Genomic DNA, 18,597 nt, shown 5'->3' with positions numbered 1-18,597 from the left:
ATAAAATTTAGTAAATTGGTAATTAGTAAAATTCGGAATGAGTAGAGATGGTATATAAATATAGTATGATATTATTTATTAAAAAATAATTTTTTGTAGGGTTATAATCTGGATGGAGGCTAAACATAGCCCATTCGGTTAGAGATAGCCTAATAGCCCTTCACTTAGCCCTCATAGCATTGAAAGGGCTTAGGCTGCCCGTTTTAACCATCGTGGGAGCGAAAACCGAACTGAGACAAACCGATCTGAGACAGTAGATTCCGGTAGCATGCATTGTCAAAACTAATTTACAAAACGAGAAGTAGGTTTTATGATGGTTTTCCTAAGCCTAAACCAACAACCTTGTTAAGTACCCTCCTGCTTAATTTTTCAGTTGCGAAAATGGTACATGCAAAATTGTGCTCTTTACGCCTTAACATTAGAGTGCTAAGGCGTCGCAAGGTGAGTTCTCCCTTAACGCCTTAACATTAGAGTGCTAAGACGTGCAAGGTGAGTTCTCCCTTAACACCTCTGCTCGAAAGTAACGAAAGTAAAAATTGAAGCGGAGAATCTGAAATTCTGAATGCGCAAAATACGCCTAGCTGCACCATCATCGTCACCATATAGATTGGAACTGTCCTGCTATAAACATTTCGACTTCATTTCAATATAACGAAAAGCCTTGGTTTATGAAGAAAAATGCTACAAAGTCTTTGAGTCGAATGATTCTGCTGACTAATGGCAACAGCAAATCTATAAAGCGCACCAATCTAACGAAATTCGAATGCATCACAAACTGGGAGAAGACGCAGATACCAACCGATATACAAGGTATATTCACAAAGCTGCATCCCGGTTCGTAATCTGTACGACAGTATTTCACTTCCTCCCACCTACCATACCTTGGCCGGCAGCTCCTGACAAGCTAGATGATGCATTGCTGTTTGTCATCTTGAACTTTCCATCTGCATTGCCAAACACATTCAGATCTTCAAATAATCGGTACGAGGGAATGTAGGGCTTTTGTCCTGCTGCAGGGGCAGGGCTCCTAGGACCGGGGCTCACTGAACCTCCGTTGGTATCTATCCCATTCATTCCCCTTGTAGGGAACGAATTGAAGTGCTGCAAAGGTCTAGCTGATTGTGCTGGCGTATAAGATGTGGTGGCGTTGGCACGAGGAGTCGATGTATTATTGGTGGAAAAATGATTTTGGTTAGAATATCCCGGTGAAGCTGCCCATGGTGGGGGAGGGTAGGCAGACGTGTATTGAGGATATTGAGGTTGAAATTGTGACTGGAATTGAGGCTGAGGTTGAAATTGTGAATGAGGTTGGAACTGTGGCTGTTGGAGTTGAGATTGAGGTTGTGCTTGTGCCCATGGAACAACATAGCTGTTATAGGACCCCATCCCTGGATTTCCAGGATAAGGCTGGGAAGGATAGGGATTTCCTTGTACGGTGGGGGCAACAGGCGCCTGATGTGTGTTGCCATTAGATGCTGGAACTTTGTGAGGGTCTTGCGTGGTGTGAGGGTTAGATGGTGCAGCATGAGGGGTGGTGTCAGGGGAGGCAGCAGTTGTTGATAAAGTGATACTCAGAAGGTCGATCATGTCCTGCTCTTTTGTAGTCTTAACTGGTGCAGGCGGATCAGCCAGAACTAACACATTGCTTGGAGTGGATGTTGTAGCTGCTGAGGAAGATGGATCTATTGTGCTACTGGTGCTCACCAACGCCAAATTGTCATTATTTCCACCAGATGTGTTTTGAGGAGGCACGGACCGTGGTTTAAAATGCCTGCATCCATAGAATAAGTGCAACACTTGTGAATGAACTTTCACCAAACTATGAGATTAAGATTGATACTAGGTATACCAAAAGTTCTTTATGCAAGTTATCATTAAATCACAAAACGGAAGAAATAAATGGGGGGCCAGCAATGGTTGAAACCGTTGACATAAGAAAAAGCAGTTCTATGACCTATGAAAAAGAAACAGAAAGCAGAGAAAGATGGCCAGTCATGCACAAACCTTCGAGCTAGCTGTGCAAATTCATCTTCCTCTTCTTCGTCTTCATCAATCTGGAACCTGGCCATGTTACCAACTGGTGCAGATATATTGGCATTAGGTCTTGGACTAGAGTCACTTGTGCTGGACTCTTTTACTTCAGCCTGCTTGGAACTTGACGGAGACTTTTCAGTCGGTTGGGGACTAAAGCTTGTAGCTTGAGTTGGCACAGGCAAACCAGAAACTATAGCATCATGTTTTGCAAGCAGATTTTGCATTCTATCGTTCAAATCGAGACCCCGAGCAAGAAGTTCTTCATCTCTGGATATTACCAAAAATGTGTAACGTTAAATATTCACTGCTTGAGTATGTTTTATGCGCTGGTTAATTAGAAAATAGAAGTGATGTTGAAACTGTTAACTCACCCAGTTGTAGTTAGCATATGGATTAGTTTTTTCTGGTTGGTACGACATCCATTGACAAGCTCGTCTATCACTTCATCTTTTATGGCCTTCAAACAAAGAAACAAAAGGTAAATCTCTTTACCCATAAGTTGTGAGGAATAAGTTGAAAACGCCATAGTTCCTCATACCAAACGGTCACTAGGGTTCACAGCTTGCAGCATGTCATCTAAGAGCTCCATAACATTCCTCATAGAATCCAGGCTTGACAAACTAAAATTATTAAAAAGAAAAATCAAGCAGAGGAATGAGCAGAAGATAGATCTTACAGAATTCCTTAACAAGAGCACTCACAAATGCAGAACTGGGGAAACGGTAAGGGCTAATAGGTAATCAAAAGTAGAGTCAAACTCACCTTAGATTCTCCATTTCTGTAGCCATTGTTTCATCAAGCCTTCTTGAGGAATTGCTAGGTATTCCATATCCAGATTGAGCATGCCGCAATGTTGTATGTGTAACAGGTGGTGTAAATATTGGAGCTGCTTCTGATGCATGCTTGGGAAATTCTACACCGGAGCGCTGTCATTCATGCAGTACACTTTATTAATTCATTAATATCTCTTCAGGTTGTCATATACAAAAGAATCATTCTTTACACAACAGCCACTATTTCCAACCTAACAGAAATAACTGCAAAAAGACGGAGGGTACATCCATTAAAGATGACTCGGAAATAGAACTTGAGAGGTTCTAATATATTGTGTACTACAATTGATGTGTATCTGATTATATGCACTCTTGATTTGGTATTGCACCTCGATTGTCAATACCAAACTTGAAAGACGACAATCATAAATTAAAAAATCCGAGCCAGATCGCTAAATGTATACCCTTAGTTCCTCGCATGCCCAGTAGTACTGAGGATGTTTTCCTGCAGGACCACCAAATGCCTCTTGCCAAGAGTCCAGCAATATCAAGATTTTTTCTCGAACCTGCATATCTGCCTAAAATTCCATACATATGTTTCAAAGTGAGATTGAAATACTTAACCAAAGAAAAACTAACAGGACTTGTTAAGAGTAAAATTAAACAATGGATAATAGGCGAAACAGAATAACAAAAAGAATACGTCCATCGTTTGGGTAAAAAAGTTTCAACAACCAACAATGCTTAAACAAAACGAAAAGGCTTTGATGTACCGCATAAACACACACTACAAAAGATGCAGTAAAGAAGTCATGAGAAGAAATGTCATAAAAGTGTGAATACTCTAAATTGAGACATTGCCAACATGTCATCAAACTCAAAATTTGTATTCAAATCCACAAGAACAAAGCTTATCTAAGACGTAGAGAGGCCTTGAAAACCAGAAAGAACTTTCCATTTGAGCACTAATCATTCTAATACCAAAGATACATTAAAAAGAAACCCACTTGCAGGATTATACAAAATGACACCCTCAAAAATACAGATTGGTGTGTCTAAGGTATAACAGAATAAACAGGTTAATAGCTTTCAACAAAGACCGCAAACCTGAAAGGAAGTGCGAATGAAAACCCAGGGTAACAAAGTCCTCAGAAAAACCATTTTAAAGGCCATATGTCTTTTTAATAGATATTCTAAAATAGTTCCAGATTTCCGGTGCAATATATTTGAAGACATGAATGCCCTCCCTAGACTCAAGATTATTTATCATTGATGAAAACGAAAGGCTCCAATGACAGCTTAACAAAAAAGAAACAGAAAAAAACATAACCAAAATTTTTCTCTCTAGCCCAAAAATACACTGCCAACAACACATTCAAGACTTACCCTCTTTCTCACAATTTTAACCATCTCTCCTAGTATATTTCTCTCTGCAATTTGAACATGGACATAATCCCCACAGTTCTTCACCATTGTCTCCAAAAGCTACAAAAGTAGATTAGCACATCATTAGCCATAAGTAAGGAAACGTTACCATGTCTGACGAAAAAAAAATTGGAAGAAGATAAAAAGGCTTCCTATAGAAAATACCGTCAAGGCTAGAAATTGAACTTTGGGGCTCTTATGCTGCAACCTTTTCTTAACAGCTTTTACGACATCTTTTGCCTGCCTGAGAAATTTAACACACACCGATCAATGAACAACCACAAAATAAGAATTTTGTTCTACAAAAAAGATAAGGAAAAACTAGAACAAACTACAACTTAAAAGAACATGAATCAATTGTATTTGGTAAGACTAAAACCATGAATATAATTCCGTAAAAAGCACAGAAGCCCCTTTAATTTGTTTCTGTCCCCACAAAGGCAAAAAATCCAGCAACAGGGGAAGTAATTAATATAGCAAAGCGTTAAACATTGTTTGCACCAGAAATCTGCATATATGTTGAAATTTAGATGTCCTTATTGAAAGAGTACTTTCCGCCTCTTCGAATTTCCAAATAATTGACATACTCCATCAGTTTCAACAATTAAACAATAAAATGATTCAAAAACTTCAACATCAATCTCTTCCTCTATTTCTCTCATACATAAATACACACAAAAAATTGCAAATTCTAACGGCAAAAAAAAAAAGAAGAAAAAACATCATGGACCCTTTATTATTATTATTATTATTTTATTGGTATTACACAGATAACATCGAACTGATAAATTTCCAATCAATCAGAGAAACCCTAGGCTGAATGAAATGCAAAGTCAACTCAAAAAACCAAAACAAGAAGAAACAAACAAAACCCAAAAGATTGGAAAGGCAAAAGCTTTGAATATATACATGTATATACACATATACACATACCAATGATGAGAATTGACGGAATCGCAGATGTCTATGTTCATAGTCCAATCAGGACTTATCAGAAGATCGCTCGTCGCCTTGTCCACAGCCACACTCGCCGAAGACGACGTTAACGAGGACGTCGCTGCTATCATCTTTCTCTCTGTCTCTAGACTTCTCTCTCTCTCTCTCTCTGACCTTTCGGTGGAGCAGAAGCAAAAGAAAGAAACTTTCCCTCTGTTTGTAACGGAATCCGCAACTAAAATGAAAACCCACAACTCACTTTCCCGGAAAATTCCCCCGCCATGATTATTTCTTGTTTGGATGGGTGCAAAATCTGGAAACCCTAACAAGAAAAAAAGAAAGCTTTCGGATTTTTCACTCACTGAAAGAAATCGAATTTTGGATTCTTTGTTTGTTGTATTTGTATATATTCCCAAGCTGTTGCCAAGTTTAGCATGCTTGTCCTCCGAACTAGTTCAATTCCACCAGCCCACGCGCCACGTGTAATAAACGCGCCAACAGCCGCTTCGGCATAACCGCAAAGCTCGCCACATACGGTCGCTATACTGTATTTTTGTACACGTCGGACCTTGGAAAAGTCCTTTTTCCTCTTTTTTTCTCTCCTTTTTTCCCTTTCATATTTTTTGTTTTAACCTTTTTTATGTTCACTTTTATTTAAAAGAAAATAATTTTAGCAACGTTGTTTTTATTTTTTATATCAAATGATGATATAAGCCTTAAAATAGACTAACAATAATGTAGTTCGACCGTGATTCAAGTTGGATAAATAAAAGAATAATGCAAACCTGAATTTAGCTAAATTTCTTGACCAGGTTCAAATCTCTTAGTTACAAGTAACGATGAATGTCATTCCACCGTACTTCAAATTGGATAAATAAAAAAAATAATGCAGACTTGAATTTAGCTATGTTTCTCGACCAAATTCAAATTTTTTCTAATAACATAAATTTAGTATATTTATCTTATCATTATCGAAAATAAAAACTCAAATAAGAATTAAAGAACCTTAATGTGGAGATGATTCGAAAAAAGATATAAAGGGGAAAAGCGATTATATAGAAACCATTTTATTATAAAAATAAGTTAATTTATTATTTTAATATTGGTTATATGATTTATTTATTTATTTATTTGGGTTTAGTGGGCAAATGGTGAGTGGTGATGATAATTAGGTAAGAAAAGTCATGAGGGAATAATGGGACCTTTTTGTGTTTGTGGATAGAATTAAGGAGAAGAATCACTAGTACGATAGTCTCTGTGGGGGCCGGCTTTGTCTCTTTTCTTATTTTCTCTTCGTCAACAATGTATCCTTTTATTTAAATATATATATATATATATATATATATATATATTCCAATATTCATTTTATTTCATTGAAAAGTCGGGAAGAAAGTCAAAGTTCCATTACAAATTCAACTGGTAATATGGGGTATAGCCAAGTTAATTAAGTTTATATAAGATCCCTCCACCTATCAATATGAGATTCATTCTTAACAGTCTGTATCGAATAAAATTAGAATGAGTGTAATTTGTGCTTTCTCAACTCAACATTCTCAATAATCTGTATTGAATAAAATTAGGATGAGCGTAATTTGTGCTTTCTCAATTCACATTCACGTGGTGCATATAACATGTGTACTAAAGTGTCGTTCTTTCTTGATTCACTTTTATGCGGTGCATGTAACATATGTACTTTGTAAGTGTTTGTTACGCTCACACACTTCTCATTGCAGAAGTATAGGAGCGTATAAGGATAAAGCGTGAATAGCTACATTCTAAATTTAAGTTTTAAGATTCGAATTTTTAGTGTAAATTAAGCTGATAAAATCATATACAATTTTTCTAAAGTGATTTTGTCTTTTATGGATTATGATTAACGAATTGTGAGTAAATTTGTCGTGACTTAAAACACAAGAGCCTCTCAGGTTTTCTTCTTTTATTTTGCATGGATTCATATCATGAGATGCTTCTGCTTAATTTACATATATTTCCACCCGGTGGGATTTTTTTTATAACAAAAAACCTTGAGATCATCAGCCCTTTTAAAATTTTTGTGTGTGGATTTTGCTTAGCAAATCTTTGCTGCCAATTAATAATTCTAATAATAATAATTATATAATCCTGATTATGATAATTATAATATTTATCAGGATTATTTTATTGGAGTAAGTAGAGATCATGGACAAAATTCGAACCTACACTAGTCCTTGGGTTCTTAGACTTTTGACCTCAACAGTGTGATTGTTGTTACAGATCTACCGATTAAGACCCTAAGAAATATATCATTTCTTATTCACGTATGACTAGTCTATAACAAGTTAATGATACTAAAAAAAACTTCTTATTTGCTACGAATTCAAGAAATTAGAGCCACATCCAACGAAAATTAAATGAAACACTGTAACATCAGCCAAAGTCGACCCTAAGGGTAGCCGAAGTAGGCGCCCGCCTAGGGCCCCCACTTCGGAAGGGCCCCTAATTTTTAGGCGAAGTTAGGTGGGTCTGGACGAGGATGGATGGGAGCTATGCGGGCTTATATGTAAAAGCCGGAATTTGAAAATCTTTTGTTGCAGGGTCAACCTCGTGCGAGAAAGAAGACAAACCTATTCCCAACATCATTTTAATTGCATGATTTTACTTAAGATAGTCCCACCATCTTTTTTTTTATTTTATATCTGCACGTTTTCTCCCCCTTAAATAGTCCCCACCATCTTATTTTTACTTTTTGGCTTCTCTCATAAATATCACTTTGTTTATTTTTATGGGGTTTTATTACCCTATTTTAAGATCACACCACATATATCATTATTATGTACCTAAAGGGCTAAAACTCTCACCTTTTTGAAAAATGACATTATTAAATGTTCAAATTAATTAGTTTATATAATATATAATAAATTATTCAAATCCGTTTTGTCCGCTAGGCGCGTATACGAAAATTACTATCCTCTTCACTCTAGTATTTTGCCTAGTTGTAAGATGTTGTCTCTGTAATCTAACAATTCATTTATTTATTGAATGTAATAAGTATCATTGTAACAATAGAAAAATGATTGGAATTTGGCGTACTTGGTAGAGACTTCTCTTTCGGTTTGAATTGGTTGAAAAATTAGATTATGTAAACTTAATAAGTGCATTTGCATCTAAAAATGCGAAACGAGTAATATACTAATATTTGAATAATGTTTGTATATCTTTTTTCTTTTGATATTAATTTTTAATGATATTTGATGTAGAAATAGAGTTTTCATGTATTTAGTGAATTTTTTTTACACATGTCAATGTACAAAAGGTCGGGAGTCAAAGAACTCTAGGACCCCATTTCAAAGGCTCGCCTAGGGCCCCCAAATTCTTAGGGCCGGCCCTGACATCAGCTATCACCTCAATAGTGTGATTGTTGTTTTATATATATAGGAATCCTTTAACAAGAGGGATCCCTATTTTTCTAAAAAAGTGGAGACACCCTCTTGACCGTTAGATTGACTTTAATGAAATTATGCAGTTGAAATTAAATCACAAGCCACACAATCTCAACCACACAATTTCATTAAAGTTAAATCCAACAATCAAGAGGATCTCTCAATTTTTTTAGAAAAATGAGAATTCCCCTTATTAAAAGGCCTGTATATATAAGACTAATCGAAAGGGGAATTTTTCGTATTAATATTTTGATCGGTTTCAAATCATGAACACGTGAAACTCGCCTTTGACATTTGTCAGTCAATAATTGCCAGCTAAATAGAAATTTCAACGGGACAGGCTGGTCTTTTTAATGTATTTATTTACTTAATTTTGATAGGGAAGAGGATCCCCTTTGTATCCATTTGGGGAGAAATTATAGGGATTCTCACATTCTAACCGTTTATTATATATCATGTGATCAGTTTTTGTCATATATTATTTGTGTTTAATTTTAAATAAAAAATTAAATGATTTCTAACTGTACAATACACGATAAATAGTTAAGATATGAGAATTCTTATAATTCCAACAATTTGGATTCGGATGGAATCCAATTCCTTTTGATAGGACTACGATTAAATAAGGATAGGGATGTCCACGCCCTACCTCTTCACCCAAAAAAAATTACTTGAAGTCTTGAAAAATAAGGTATACTGCAATTGTAACGTTTCATGGCAATCACAATATGTTATAGAGAAAAATTTACACTTAACATTATGTGATTGACATGAGAAATTACGATGCCTTTAGAAGATAATTGAAAAGCTTTCGAATCGATGGGTATTCATGCCTCTTTCACTTGACGGATTATTTTACAGGAGTTGGTGCCATAGCATATATTCATGTACTTTATGTGTACATTCAGTCCGTCGAATTATTCAGCTGGTAAATTATGCCTTTTGCTGTGGTGATTCGCGTACCAAGGACTACAAGGTTCTGAGAACTTTGAGTCGCATTTTCTTTGAGTCTGGTTCAGGCATCTTTATCTCGACAAATACTTCTGTAGACAGATCAAACGACACAATGAAATGCTGGACGCCGTTTTTCTGAATCCAATGCAGAGCACCGCGGACAAAAGCATTTTCACCATCACGGGTATAAGGTCGAGGGAAGAATTTTTCAGGAAGAACAGGAGCACTAAAAGCCTCTTCCATGAACCCCTGGCTAGAGAATAAATCTCAAATTTACACGAGGCGGTACCAAAGATATCACAAGCCAGACATCTGAAAACCTTATAGTCATTGTTACGCGAATCATAGCCGAAGGCATAACTTGCCACCCATGGGTGTTGAGTTTTCCTCCTTCTAACTAAGGCAGGCGGAGGCAATATTACAACCTTTCTCACATAAGGGTTCCAAATTAGTGTGGTAAATTTGCCATCTTCGAGGCATACAGCCCGTTCCATGTTCCGACCAATCAGACGCGACGATCTCTATGCTGGGGTTGGGATGAAGTAGAAGTAGCAGCAGCTGTAATCTCTTGTTTTTTGTCTTCTTCTTCTTGTGTTTTAATTTGCATGTACGCTAAAAATGGGTGAGTAAGTTTGGAATACTCACCGAATCAAGGGCTGTTATCGAAATGCAACGAGTAAACGTCTCGTGTTCCATATTTGTCTTTTGAACTCCAACTCGGGTGCCTTATTTTTTGCTCTAACTTTGGACGGAAGAAACAAAGAGTAATTAGGGTTTTCAGTCGGGGATTAGGGTTGGGGGAGAGTCCCCTATATATATACACACACATTCTGGGCCGGGTATATTTATTTTGGGCTGGGTTTGTATATAGGGAGGACACACGCATTCTGGGCCTGGTATATTATTTTGGGCAGGGTTTCATAAGGTTGAAATACTTATCGAATTCGAAGGGGTGCCAACCGTGTCATCCCTCGTCGCCGTTGTTCTGGCTGTTATTTTTTTGATAGAAGGTAAGTTAAAAAACATAATTACAAGAGAGAGGCCCAATTATTATATCCACGCAACACAGAAGTGGACCTCCAAAGTAAAGCAAAATATCGAAAACCAAGTTTTGGGCCCAACACCCAAAAAACTGAACAAACCCTAGCAACTTGTAATTTCCATCGCTGCGGTTGGATGATTGAACCGCGTAGGTAGGTGTGAATGAATTTAGAGCTTCGGATCAGAGACCTCCATGACTTGCACACTCTGGTGAATTTGATAGTATCTGCTTGATTGTGGTCATTGGCACGGTGAAATTTCTCGTAACTTCTCCGGACCCGGAATGAATGAATAACTATGATTTGTCGCCAATTGTTCCTTCTTTTTTTATTTTTTATTTTTTATTTTGGTGTAAAACAAAAAAAAAACAGAGCCATTTTATCCAATTTTTTGAAAATTAAAGTCACACATTTTAGAGAGTAATTTCTTGCTGGTAAGTTCTTAACATTGTATATACATTGTGAATCTAAGATCTAATTTATCATTTAAATTAACTCTACAAATTTTTTATTTAAAAAATAAAATAACTTCGAATCTAGTTTTAGAATGTAATGAGCGGGTTTTAATTAATTTAGGAACTAATTTTGTTTTTAAAGGCTTCGTCGAATCCTACAACGACTAGAATCCTGGATCCAGCCTATAATCCAACCAAATTCAATCCTTAGCAGCGTAATTCCACGTAGCCTTATCAGGTTAGAAGATGATGCAATGTGATACCGCGTCAGCCTTATCCCTCAGACAAACCACCCTGATCAAGCTGTGGTTTAGACCAAACATCTCTACATTTCAAATTTTTAATTAAATTTCTTTACTTTTTTTTTTTTTTGGGTCAATGGATCGTGTTAATAAGTTAAATGTTAGAATAGTCACTAACGAAATTTAAATTCACACCGTCATGAAATGACAGAACACATTTCCACCATTGTTATAAAAGACCACTTGCAATTAAATTTCTTAACTATTACATACAACGTCACTGGTTTATTGTAGAAATGGGGTGTCAGTGTCACCTTGTTTTCTTCTTCTTCAGAACATCACGTTAGTTTTTTATTTTCATTCTTGATAATATGAGTTGGTGTTTCAAATTTTAAAGGAAAACCCAGCAAGCAAATGCAGTTTGCAATTATATGTTACCAAAATTCAATTTCAAAACGGCAAAAATTCCTAACGTGCTAAAAAATGCTCTAGCCATTCAAAGGATAAATTGGGAAATTAGTTTGTAGTATTTTGATATTACAGCATATCTAAGGCATGCAAAGTAACTTAGAAAAAAGCGTTATTTACCTCCAAATGATAAAATTTAATTTCTAATATGACATATTTAGCTTAGGTTAAAATAGGTCAGGGCTCTTCAAGGGGCTAGTTTTGCTCCGACTCTTTCTTAAGGCTCTTGAAGTGTTAACTTAGGAAGGAGCTGGCAACTAATGGAAACTAGTCGCTTAACACGTTTTAGCCACTAACCTCTCACAATTAGAAGAATGAAATTTACAAGAGCTAGATTTCATAAATAATGGCATTTTGAAAATGCTATGCGCACCAATCGAAAATTGAAAAACCACATCTGGTTAGTAGAAAACAAAATTTGTGATAGACAACATGTACATAAGCCAAAGTATTGCTACCAACGAGGGTGCAATGACAATGAGTGGTTGAGTTGGTAAGGATCATTCTCTTCTCTAAATCATGATCTAGATTGCTAGCAATTCCTCTTGTGGACATTCTATGAAGAAAAAAAAAAAAGGCCTAAAACCACTTTATAAGTCCTTAAAAAGGCTTATAGTATGTCCTGATCCTGAGGTGGCGTAGCGTTCCCTTCCCCTAAACTTCCTCTCACCAGAAAAAAAAAATGCAAAAGACAAAGATGCATCGTTCATAATTAACATAGGAAGTAGATCCTAGATCCAAATTAACTATCACCTCAATTTTGATTACCAGTTAATCTCATCAAGAATCACAATAAGCGCGACGATGAATGCTTGGTCAATCCCGGGATATACTGTCACCATGAAATTGTCCTTTCCAAACAGCACGCTTTGAACTGTGTGCTTCTTATGCATCTACAAAGTGATTGCAGGAAATAATTAAGTATATGATTGCCAAATTAACATTGCATTAATTAAAATACTAACGTATCATAACAAAAATTAATGAAATCAATCTTAATTACTTGGGCGACGATGGTGGAGGAGTTTCCCCCGTATATGAAACAGGATTGTTCATGCCAACTTCCTTTGACCTTGAAGTCTGGTGCATCCTCTGTAATGTTATGTGCTAAGAAAACATCCAATGTGGTCTTAAATTGGACGACTGAAGATTTCTTAGCACTGAAGATGAGATCCCTGGTTTCTTTGCTATCCCCTCTATAAACTTGCCATCTGTCGTGTGCACTCGTCAACTATATATACACCATAAAACTTATGAATCAGTAAGTCGACTTCAGTAAAAAGAACAAACTTTCGATATCTTCTCGTTCAAATTCTTCGCTAACGAGGAAAGTTATGGTTTCATTATAAAACTAATTGGCAATTCAGTAAGTCAACTTCAGTAAAAAGAACAAACTTTCGACATCTTCTCTTTCAGATTCTTTGCTAACGAGAAAAGTTATGGTTTCACTATAAAACTAATTGGCAACATAGAGAGTAGTCCAATTGCATATAAGCAAATAAGGTTAAGATGTGAGATTCATCCTAAACATGTCTCCTTATGTGGCGAATTACACGCACAACACAAATAGCGAGACGTGGAGTACGTGTGGCTATTGTGCTTCACACGAAGGACAATTCGTTCTGATACCATGACAAAAGTTGGGTTCTATCATGAAATCAATTGGTAATATATGAAATAACTCAATTATTTATAAGTACATACAAGATCTCTAATTTTTCCAATGTGAGATTCACTCTCAACAAGTAATCTATACATCATTTAAATCGAGAAGCAAATATAGTTGGTATATGGATTTGATTTGCGAATCTAGGACATGTATGATATAACAAATTACCCTTAATAGAAGGCCATACCTTTTTTCTTAGAGTAATAATAGGATACCCGGCAGTGTCAAGCAAGACTCGGCGGTCATGAAGGCTGAAAAAAAGAGATCCTCGTACTTTAAAAATCATGTTACCAGTGATATCGGCGACTACAAAGTTGCCTTCACGTATCGTTAAAACTTTTCTGACAATTGCAAGATCCATAGAATGGGAACTACAGAAGTGAGGGCTGATGATCGCAGCAGCTGGATTATCGGACGCTATTAGGTCGCGATTAGAATACGCTGACGGAGATGGATCAGCGTATGCTAATAATCGTTCGCCGGCTTCTGCTTCTTTCATGATCGGAGAAATGTTGGATGTCGATGAACACCTGTGATCTTTTGTTTATGGAGAGACGACTTGGCGTTGAGGTTGGTTATATGAAGGTATATACGCCAAAGCGTGTTAAGTATATTGGACATACTCGATTGGAATAGAGGAAAGTCAATAAAAGAAATGGAAACTGAGACTTTTGATTACAGCACCTTTTTGTTTTGGGGTCAAATTTAATGGCATTCTAGAAGGTGGGAAAATTGAAGGCTGCAATTGGAAAAATGAAAGTCATGGTACTCTAAAAGAAGAGGATTTTCTGGGGGCCCAAAATTCAGACGATGTTTAGGCACGAGGTTTAACACATATTTGCTCCGAATGTTGCTTTTTATCTCAATGCCACGAGACAGTTCGAGAGAATGAGAGAATAGAGAATATGCATGCCAGAGCTGCCATCAGACAAAATTTTGTTTGAGTGTGTGTGTGTAAGTTGTGTGTTAATCTGATTTCTTAACTAAATGATTGAGCACCGAGTGGGATGTTGGTTTAGTCAAATTCTTTATGTGCCTCGAGCGAACGAGGACTTAAAATTTAGTATAACTTTGTGTATGCTAGCCTAAAAAGTAAATGAAAGCGAAATAAAAACTAGAACGAGAATCAAAATGTATATAATTTCATAACAAATGTTCACAAAAGTAAAATTTAGGCAGATGGATTGAGCTACATAACTTGAAATGTAAATTAACTGAAAGTATAAAGAAAGTAGTAAAACTCTAGCAAGATCAGGCCCATAAAGGTGAGGTAATGCTAGAGAAATTCACCAAGATCGCTGGTGTCTGATATGACTTAGTACAAAACATGCGTCTCAGAGAAGAAGTCAGGGTGTTATGAATTGCAGAGCAATTGAATCATACTATGGGATGGCAGAGCTGTAAAAGTTTTAAATATCAGGGATCGTATAGGTGGTGTTTTCTTTGAAGGAAGACTTTGAGATTGTAGTTGAAGAGCTAAGAAAGTTTTGCTAAAGATCAAATGGGTTTGTGTTGAAAAACAGTTGGGTTGATTGAAGAATCATTCAAGATTTTGTTTAATCATAGAGATTGAATTTGACGAAGATCTTGAGCTTGAAAGCCTCTATTTAATTTATAGGCTGGGGAGAAAGAGCAACCTCGATCATATCGCTAAGCTGAAGCAGGGTAGATCAGTCATTAGGTGATGACAGTGACTATAATTCTTGGTAGGTGGCCTTCAATTGTGTCTTGAGGCGGTTAGCACTACCTCAGTAGTGACCTTAGTGTGTCAGATAACGCATACATGTACATTTAAGGGGGCAAGATATACCAGGCCCTGGTCGTATGTGTGGCAAACACATTTCAAAGAGATTTATGTCCGAAGCCTCGAACAAGTTGGAGAGAAGTGAGATGGTCGTCTTAGCCTTGGTTTGGGCTTCAAAGTTGGTAGGTCAAAGTCGTGCGACTTTTGCGTAAATAAAATAGGAAGGCTCACACCAGGCCTTCTTTTTATTTATGGCCAAACATTTTCTTTTTGGAAGAGGAGACAATAGGCTAAGTCACACAATGATGTAATCATAACTAGACATTTAACTCAATAATATTCTACATACTCACCATCCATGTGTATCGAACTCACTCTCACTTATAAATGAAGCAAAATGCCAATAGACTAGTCATGCGCCTAAATTTTCGTTGAATTTGTACTCCACTTTAAGTTTTCCTTTAGGAACCGGTTGCTCTGCCCTCCCAGTTCTCATACACTCTCATGCCCTTCTATTTTCTACGGTCAAAGTTAAACCACGTTAACATTTTATATTGATTTTTTTATAGAGATAATAAGACAAAAAACAATAGTGATATAAAATGTTAACGTAACTTAACCGTGACTGCACAAATAGGAGGGGATAAAAATGTATGGAAAATGAGAGGGCATAAATGACACACCGCGACCGAGATCAGGGCGTGCTGGCCGTCACACGAAGGTGACGTAACCATGTGCGCGTGCGGAAGCTAATTAAGAAGGTAATATAAAAGTACGAATAATTAAAAACCTAATAACATACAAAGTACTAGTGTATGTGAGACACAATTCAGAGCAAGTCTACAACAGTCCAAAAGGAAAAGATACGACATATGTACACCCGAAGGTGACCCTACAATGGTGAGTGTCTGTCAGAAATTGCCGGGACGCCCTCTGGGGAAAACCACCGAACCTTCTAGACCACTAGAACCTGGAGGGGCGCAAAAACAAAAGCGTGAGTGGGCAAAAACAAAGTTCTTTGAAAACTCTTTAGCAAAATACGTTCTAACCCCTCGCCGTAAAACCTGTATACTTCCCAGAAAATGAACATATATACGTATGTATAGATATGTCAATCATGTCCCATGATATGCCATTCATGCTCACAATATGCTATTCATGCTTGAGAATATGCCACAATAGAATCTCATAATAAATGTAAATGCTCAAGCGTAAATCACATCAACAACATATAATCTGGCAGCCGGGAGTCACCTAACGTGACATGTACCGCTGCACCTAGAGCTCCACGCTCAACTCAATCACTGAATCTGCACACGAGTCGGAACCACCTAACGTGGTCTGCACGACAAGCTGGGTGTAATATATATGTATGCTCTAGTGCTACGATCACGTGAAGCTGTGCGATAAATCGCGGGTCACCTACAAGTCGGAACCACCTAATGTGATCTCTACGACAGGCTTGCACCTAACTTGGATCCAAGACGAGCATGCGGTGCTGGTGAACATACACGTGAAGGCTGTGCCCTGGCCCTGGACGGGAGCACTAACACCGGGGGTGCAGATTATGAGCTCTCTAAGCATTTCAACTACTATTGCATAATAAACAGGAATGTATAACCACCTGAATACCGCTTACCTGGCACTTACCTGTGCATCCACAGCACCAAATACACATGTATATATGTATGTATGTCACCAATAATACATGTAATGATGCGTAAACAATATTCATATAATGCATGGCATAAAACAATAACCTTTTCTATTTAATTTCTGGGAATTAATATGTATATAGGTATATACGGAAAACAAAAGCCCACTCACTGATAATTAGAAGGGTCGTAGCCCCCCTGCCTCGAGTGTGTACGCTCGTCCTCGGAAAACGAATCACCTATACGCGACAAAGTTACGAAAACATTAATTTAAAAGCACCTAAGCAACTTCTCGTAATAACTTCTCATACATTGCTCAAATTGGACAAATGAATATACCAATGTGATCTACACAACCTCAGGATCACACCCATATTTTTAGAAAAATTTTTGGACCACGCACGCGCCCCCACGCGCCTGACCCCGCACGGACCTACGCGCCCCCACGCGCGGCCCACGTGCACTGCACACTGACGGTGTCAACAGACGCCGTCAGGAATATTCCGTTAACTGACGGAATATTCCGTCAAATCTAACCAGATTCCGTCCACTGCCGTTAGGAATATTCCGTTAGACTTAACGGAATATTCCTCTTTCTTCTCCGGCGAACCTCCGGCGCCGGCGACGGCGCCGGAAAACTGGGTAATTTTCAAACCTTGTTTTCTCCTTCGTTTTTCAACCAAATTTCACGTTCTTTATACCAAAATGAAGCCTAGGACTAGTAGAACAACGTTAGACTAGTTTTAAGGCCTAAAAATTGCTAGATCATACCTGTCTTCAACTTCAAGAATCGGCCAACTTCGTACAGGACGATCCCGACGTCCAAATTCACCCAACGAACCACTCCGAGGCTCCTTGGGACCTCACAAACACATCTACAAGCTTAGAATCTCCTAAAACAAGCTAGATTAGGTTTGCATGAACAGTGCAATAATCGGACCTCGTTGAAACGACGTGAAAACAACGATATCCTTACCTGAAAATGGCACCTTTGAACTCCTCTCAGCTCCACGAACACGATGGTGGTCTTGGTTTCTTGTTTGGTGAAGATTTGATTAGGTTTGTATGTGTGTCCGTGTGTAGAGGAAGAAGAAGAAGGTGAACTCGGGGAGGAAGAGAGAGAGAGAGAGAGAGACAGAGAGACAAAGAGTGAGGGAATGAGGGAGAGAATCCCGGGAGAAAAGAGAGTGTATGAGTGTGTGTGGTCCCACCACATCACACAACACAAAACTAATTGTACACGAACGAACTAGGGGTAATAACGTAAATTTAAATGTACGTTTCTTTAGTTTCGGGACGGGATGTTACAATAAAAGCCAGGTCCTTTCCCTTAACCCTTTTTAATTTGAAATTAATAAAATTCGAACAACTAAAATTAGGTAATGCCCCCTGGTCTTCATTTTCTCTCATATTTCAATGTCGGATAGTTGCGAAATTTGAGCATGCAATTGCGATCAAATTGGCACAATAAGACCAGTTGATACCACTCATAAATCTGAAGATTTGTTATGTAGCAGTGAACTACAGCTACATATTACTTTCAATACTTTAGATTCAACTTTGATATATGATAAGTTGTATACGTACTAAATTATTATTGCTAGTGTAGATTTATAACCCAAATTTATTTTTCACCCCTTGTTTTTTTTTTTTTTTCCTTTCAAAACAATCGATACTATCTACACTATAGGGGAGGGGGGGTGGATTTAGCCTCACAATAGGCTAGCAATAATATGATTTAAATTCGCATTTGGCAAAAATCGAACCTAAAACCTCTCACTTA

The 18,597-nt window shown here is 37.4% G+C and overlaps 2 protein-coding genes across 2 annotated transcripts; both read right to left on the bottom strand.

The window, feature by feature from the left end:
- Nucleotides 1-614: 614 nt before the first annotated feature.
- Nucleotides 615-5,575, bottom strand: LOC137723138 (TOM1-like protein 6). Its single transcript, XM_068462308.1, has 9 exons — nucleotides 5,166-5,575; nucleotides 4,398-4,476; nucleotides 4,194-4,292; nucleotides 3,272-3,385; nucleotides 2,797-2,960; nucleotides 2,573-2,654; nucleotides 2,406-2,491; nucleotides 2,005-2,301; nucleotides 615-1,771 (listed from the first exon to the last, which is right to left on the bottom strand). Exons 1-9 carry the CDS (start codon nucleotides 5,297-5,299, stop codon nucleotides 859-861), a joined length of 1,968 nt encoding a protein of 655 aa, XP_068318409.1. The 5' UTR covers nucleotides 5,300-5,575; the 3' UTR covers nucleotides 615-858.
- A 6,572-nt stretch (nucleotides 5,576-12,147) lies between these two features.
- Nucleotides 12,148-13,984, bottom strand: LOC137723368 (protein LURP-one-related 10-like). Its single transcript, XM_068462551.1, has 3 exons — nucleotides 13,603-13,984; nucleotides 12,750-12,977; nucleotides 12,148-12,639 (listed from the first exon to the last, which is right to left on the bottom strand). Exons 1-3 carry the CDS (start codon nucleotides 13,912-13,914, stop codon nucleotides 12,511-12,513), a joined length of 669 nt encoding a protein of 222 aa, XP_068318652.1. The 5' UTR covers nucleotides 13,915-13,984; the 3' UTR covers nucleotides 12,148-12,510.
- Between the last annotated feature and the right edge of the window lie 4,613 nt (nucleotides 13,985-18,597).

This window comes from Pyrus communis, chromosome 17 (genome assembly GCF_963583255.1).
Source record: "Pyrus communis chromosome 17, drPyrComm1.1, whole genome shotgun sequence".
In the NCBI taxonomy this organism is placed as follows: domain Eukaryota; kingdom Viridiplantae; phylum Streptophyta; class Magnoliopsida; order Rosales; family Rosaceae; genus Pyrus; species Pyrus communis.
The sequence above is the reverse complement of the archived record's forward strand: the minus strand, read 5'-3'. Positions and strand labels throughout refer to the sequence as shown.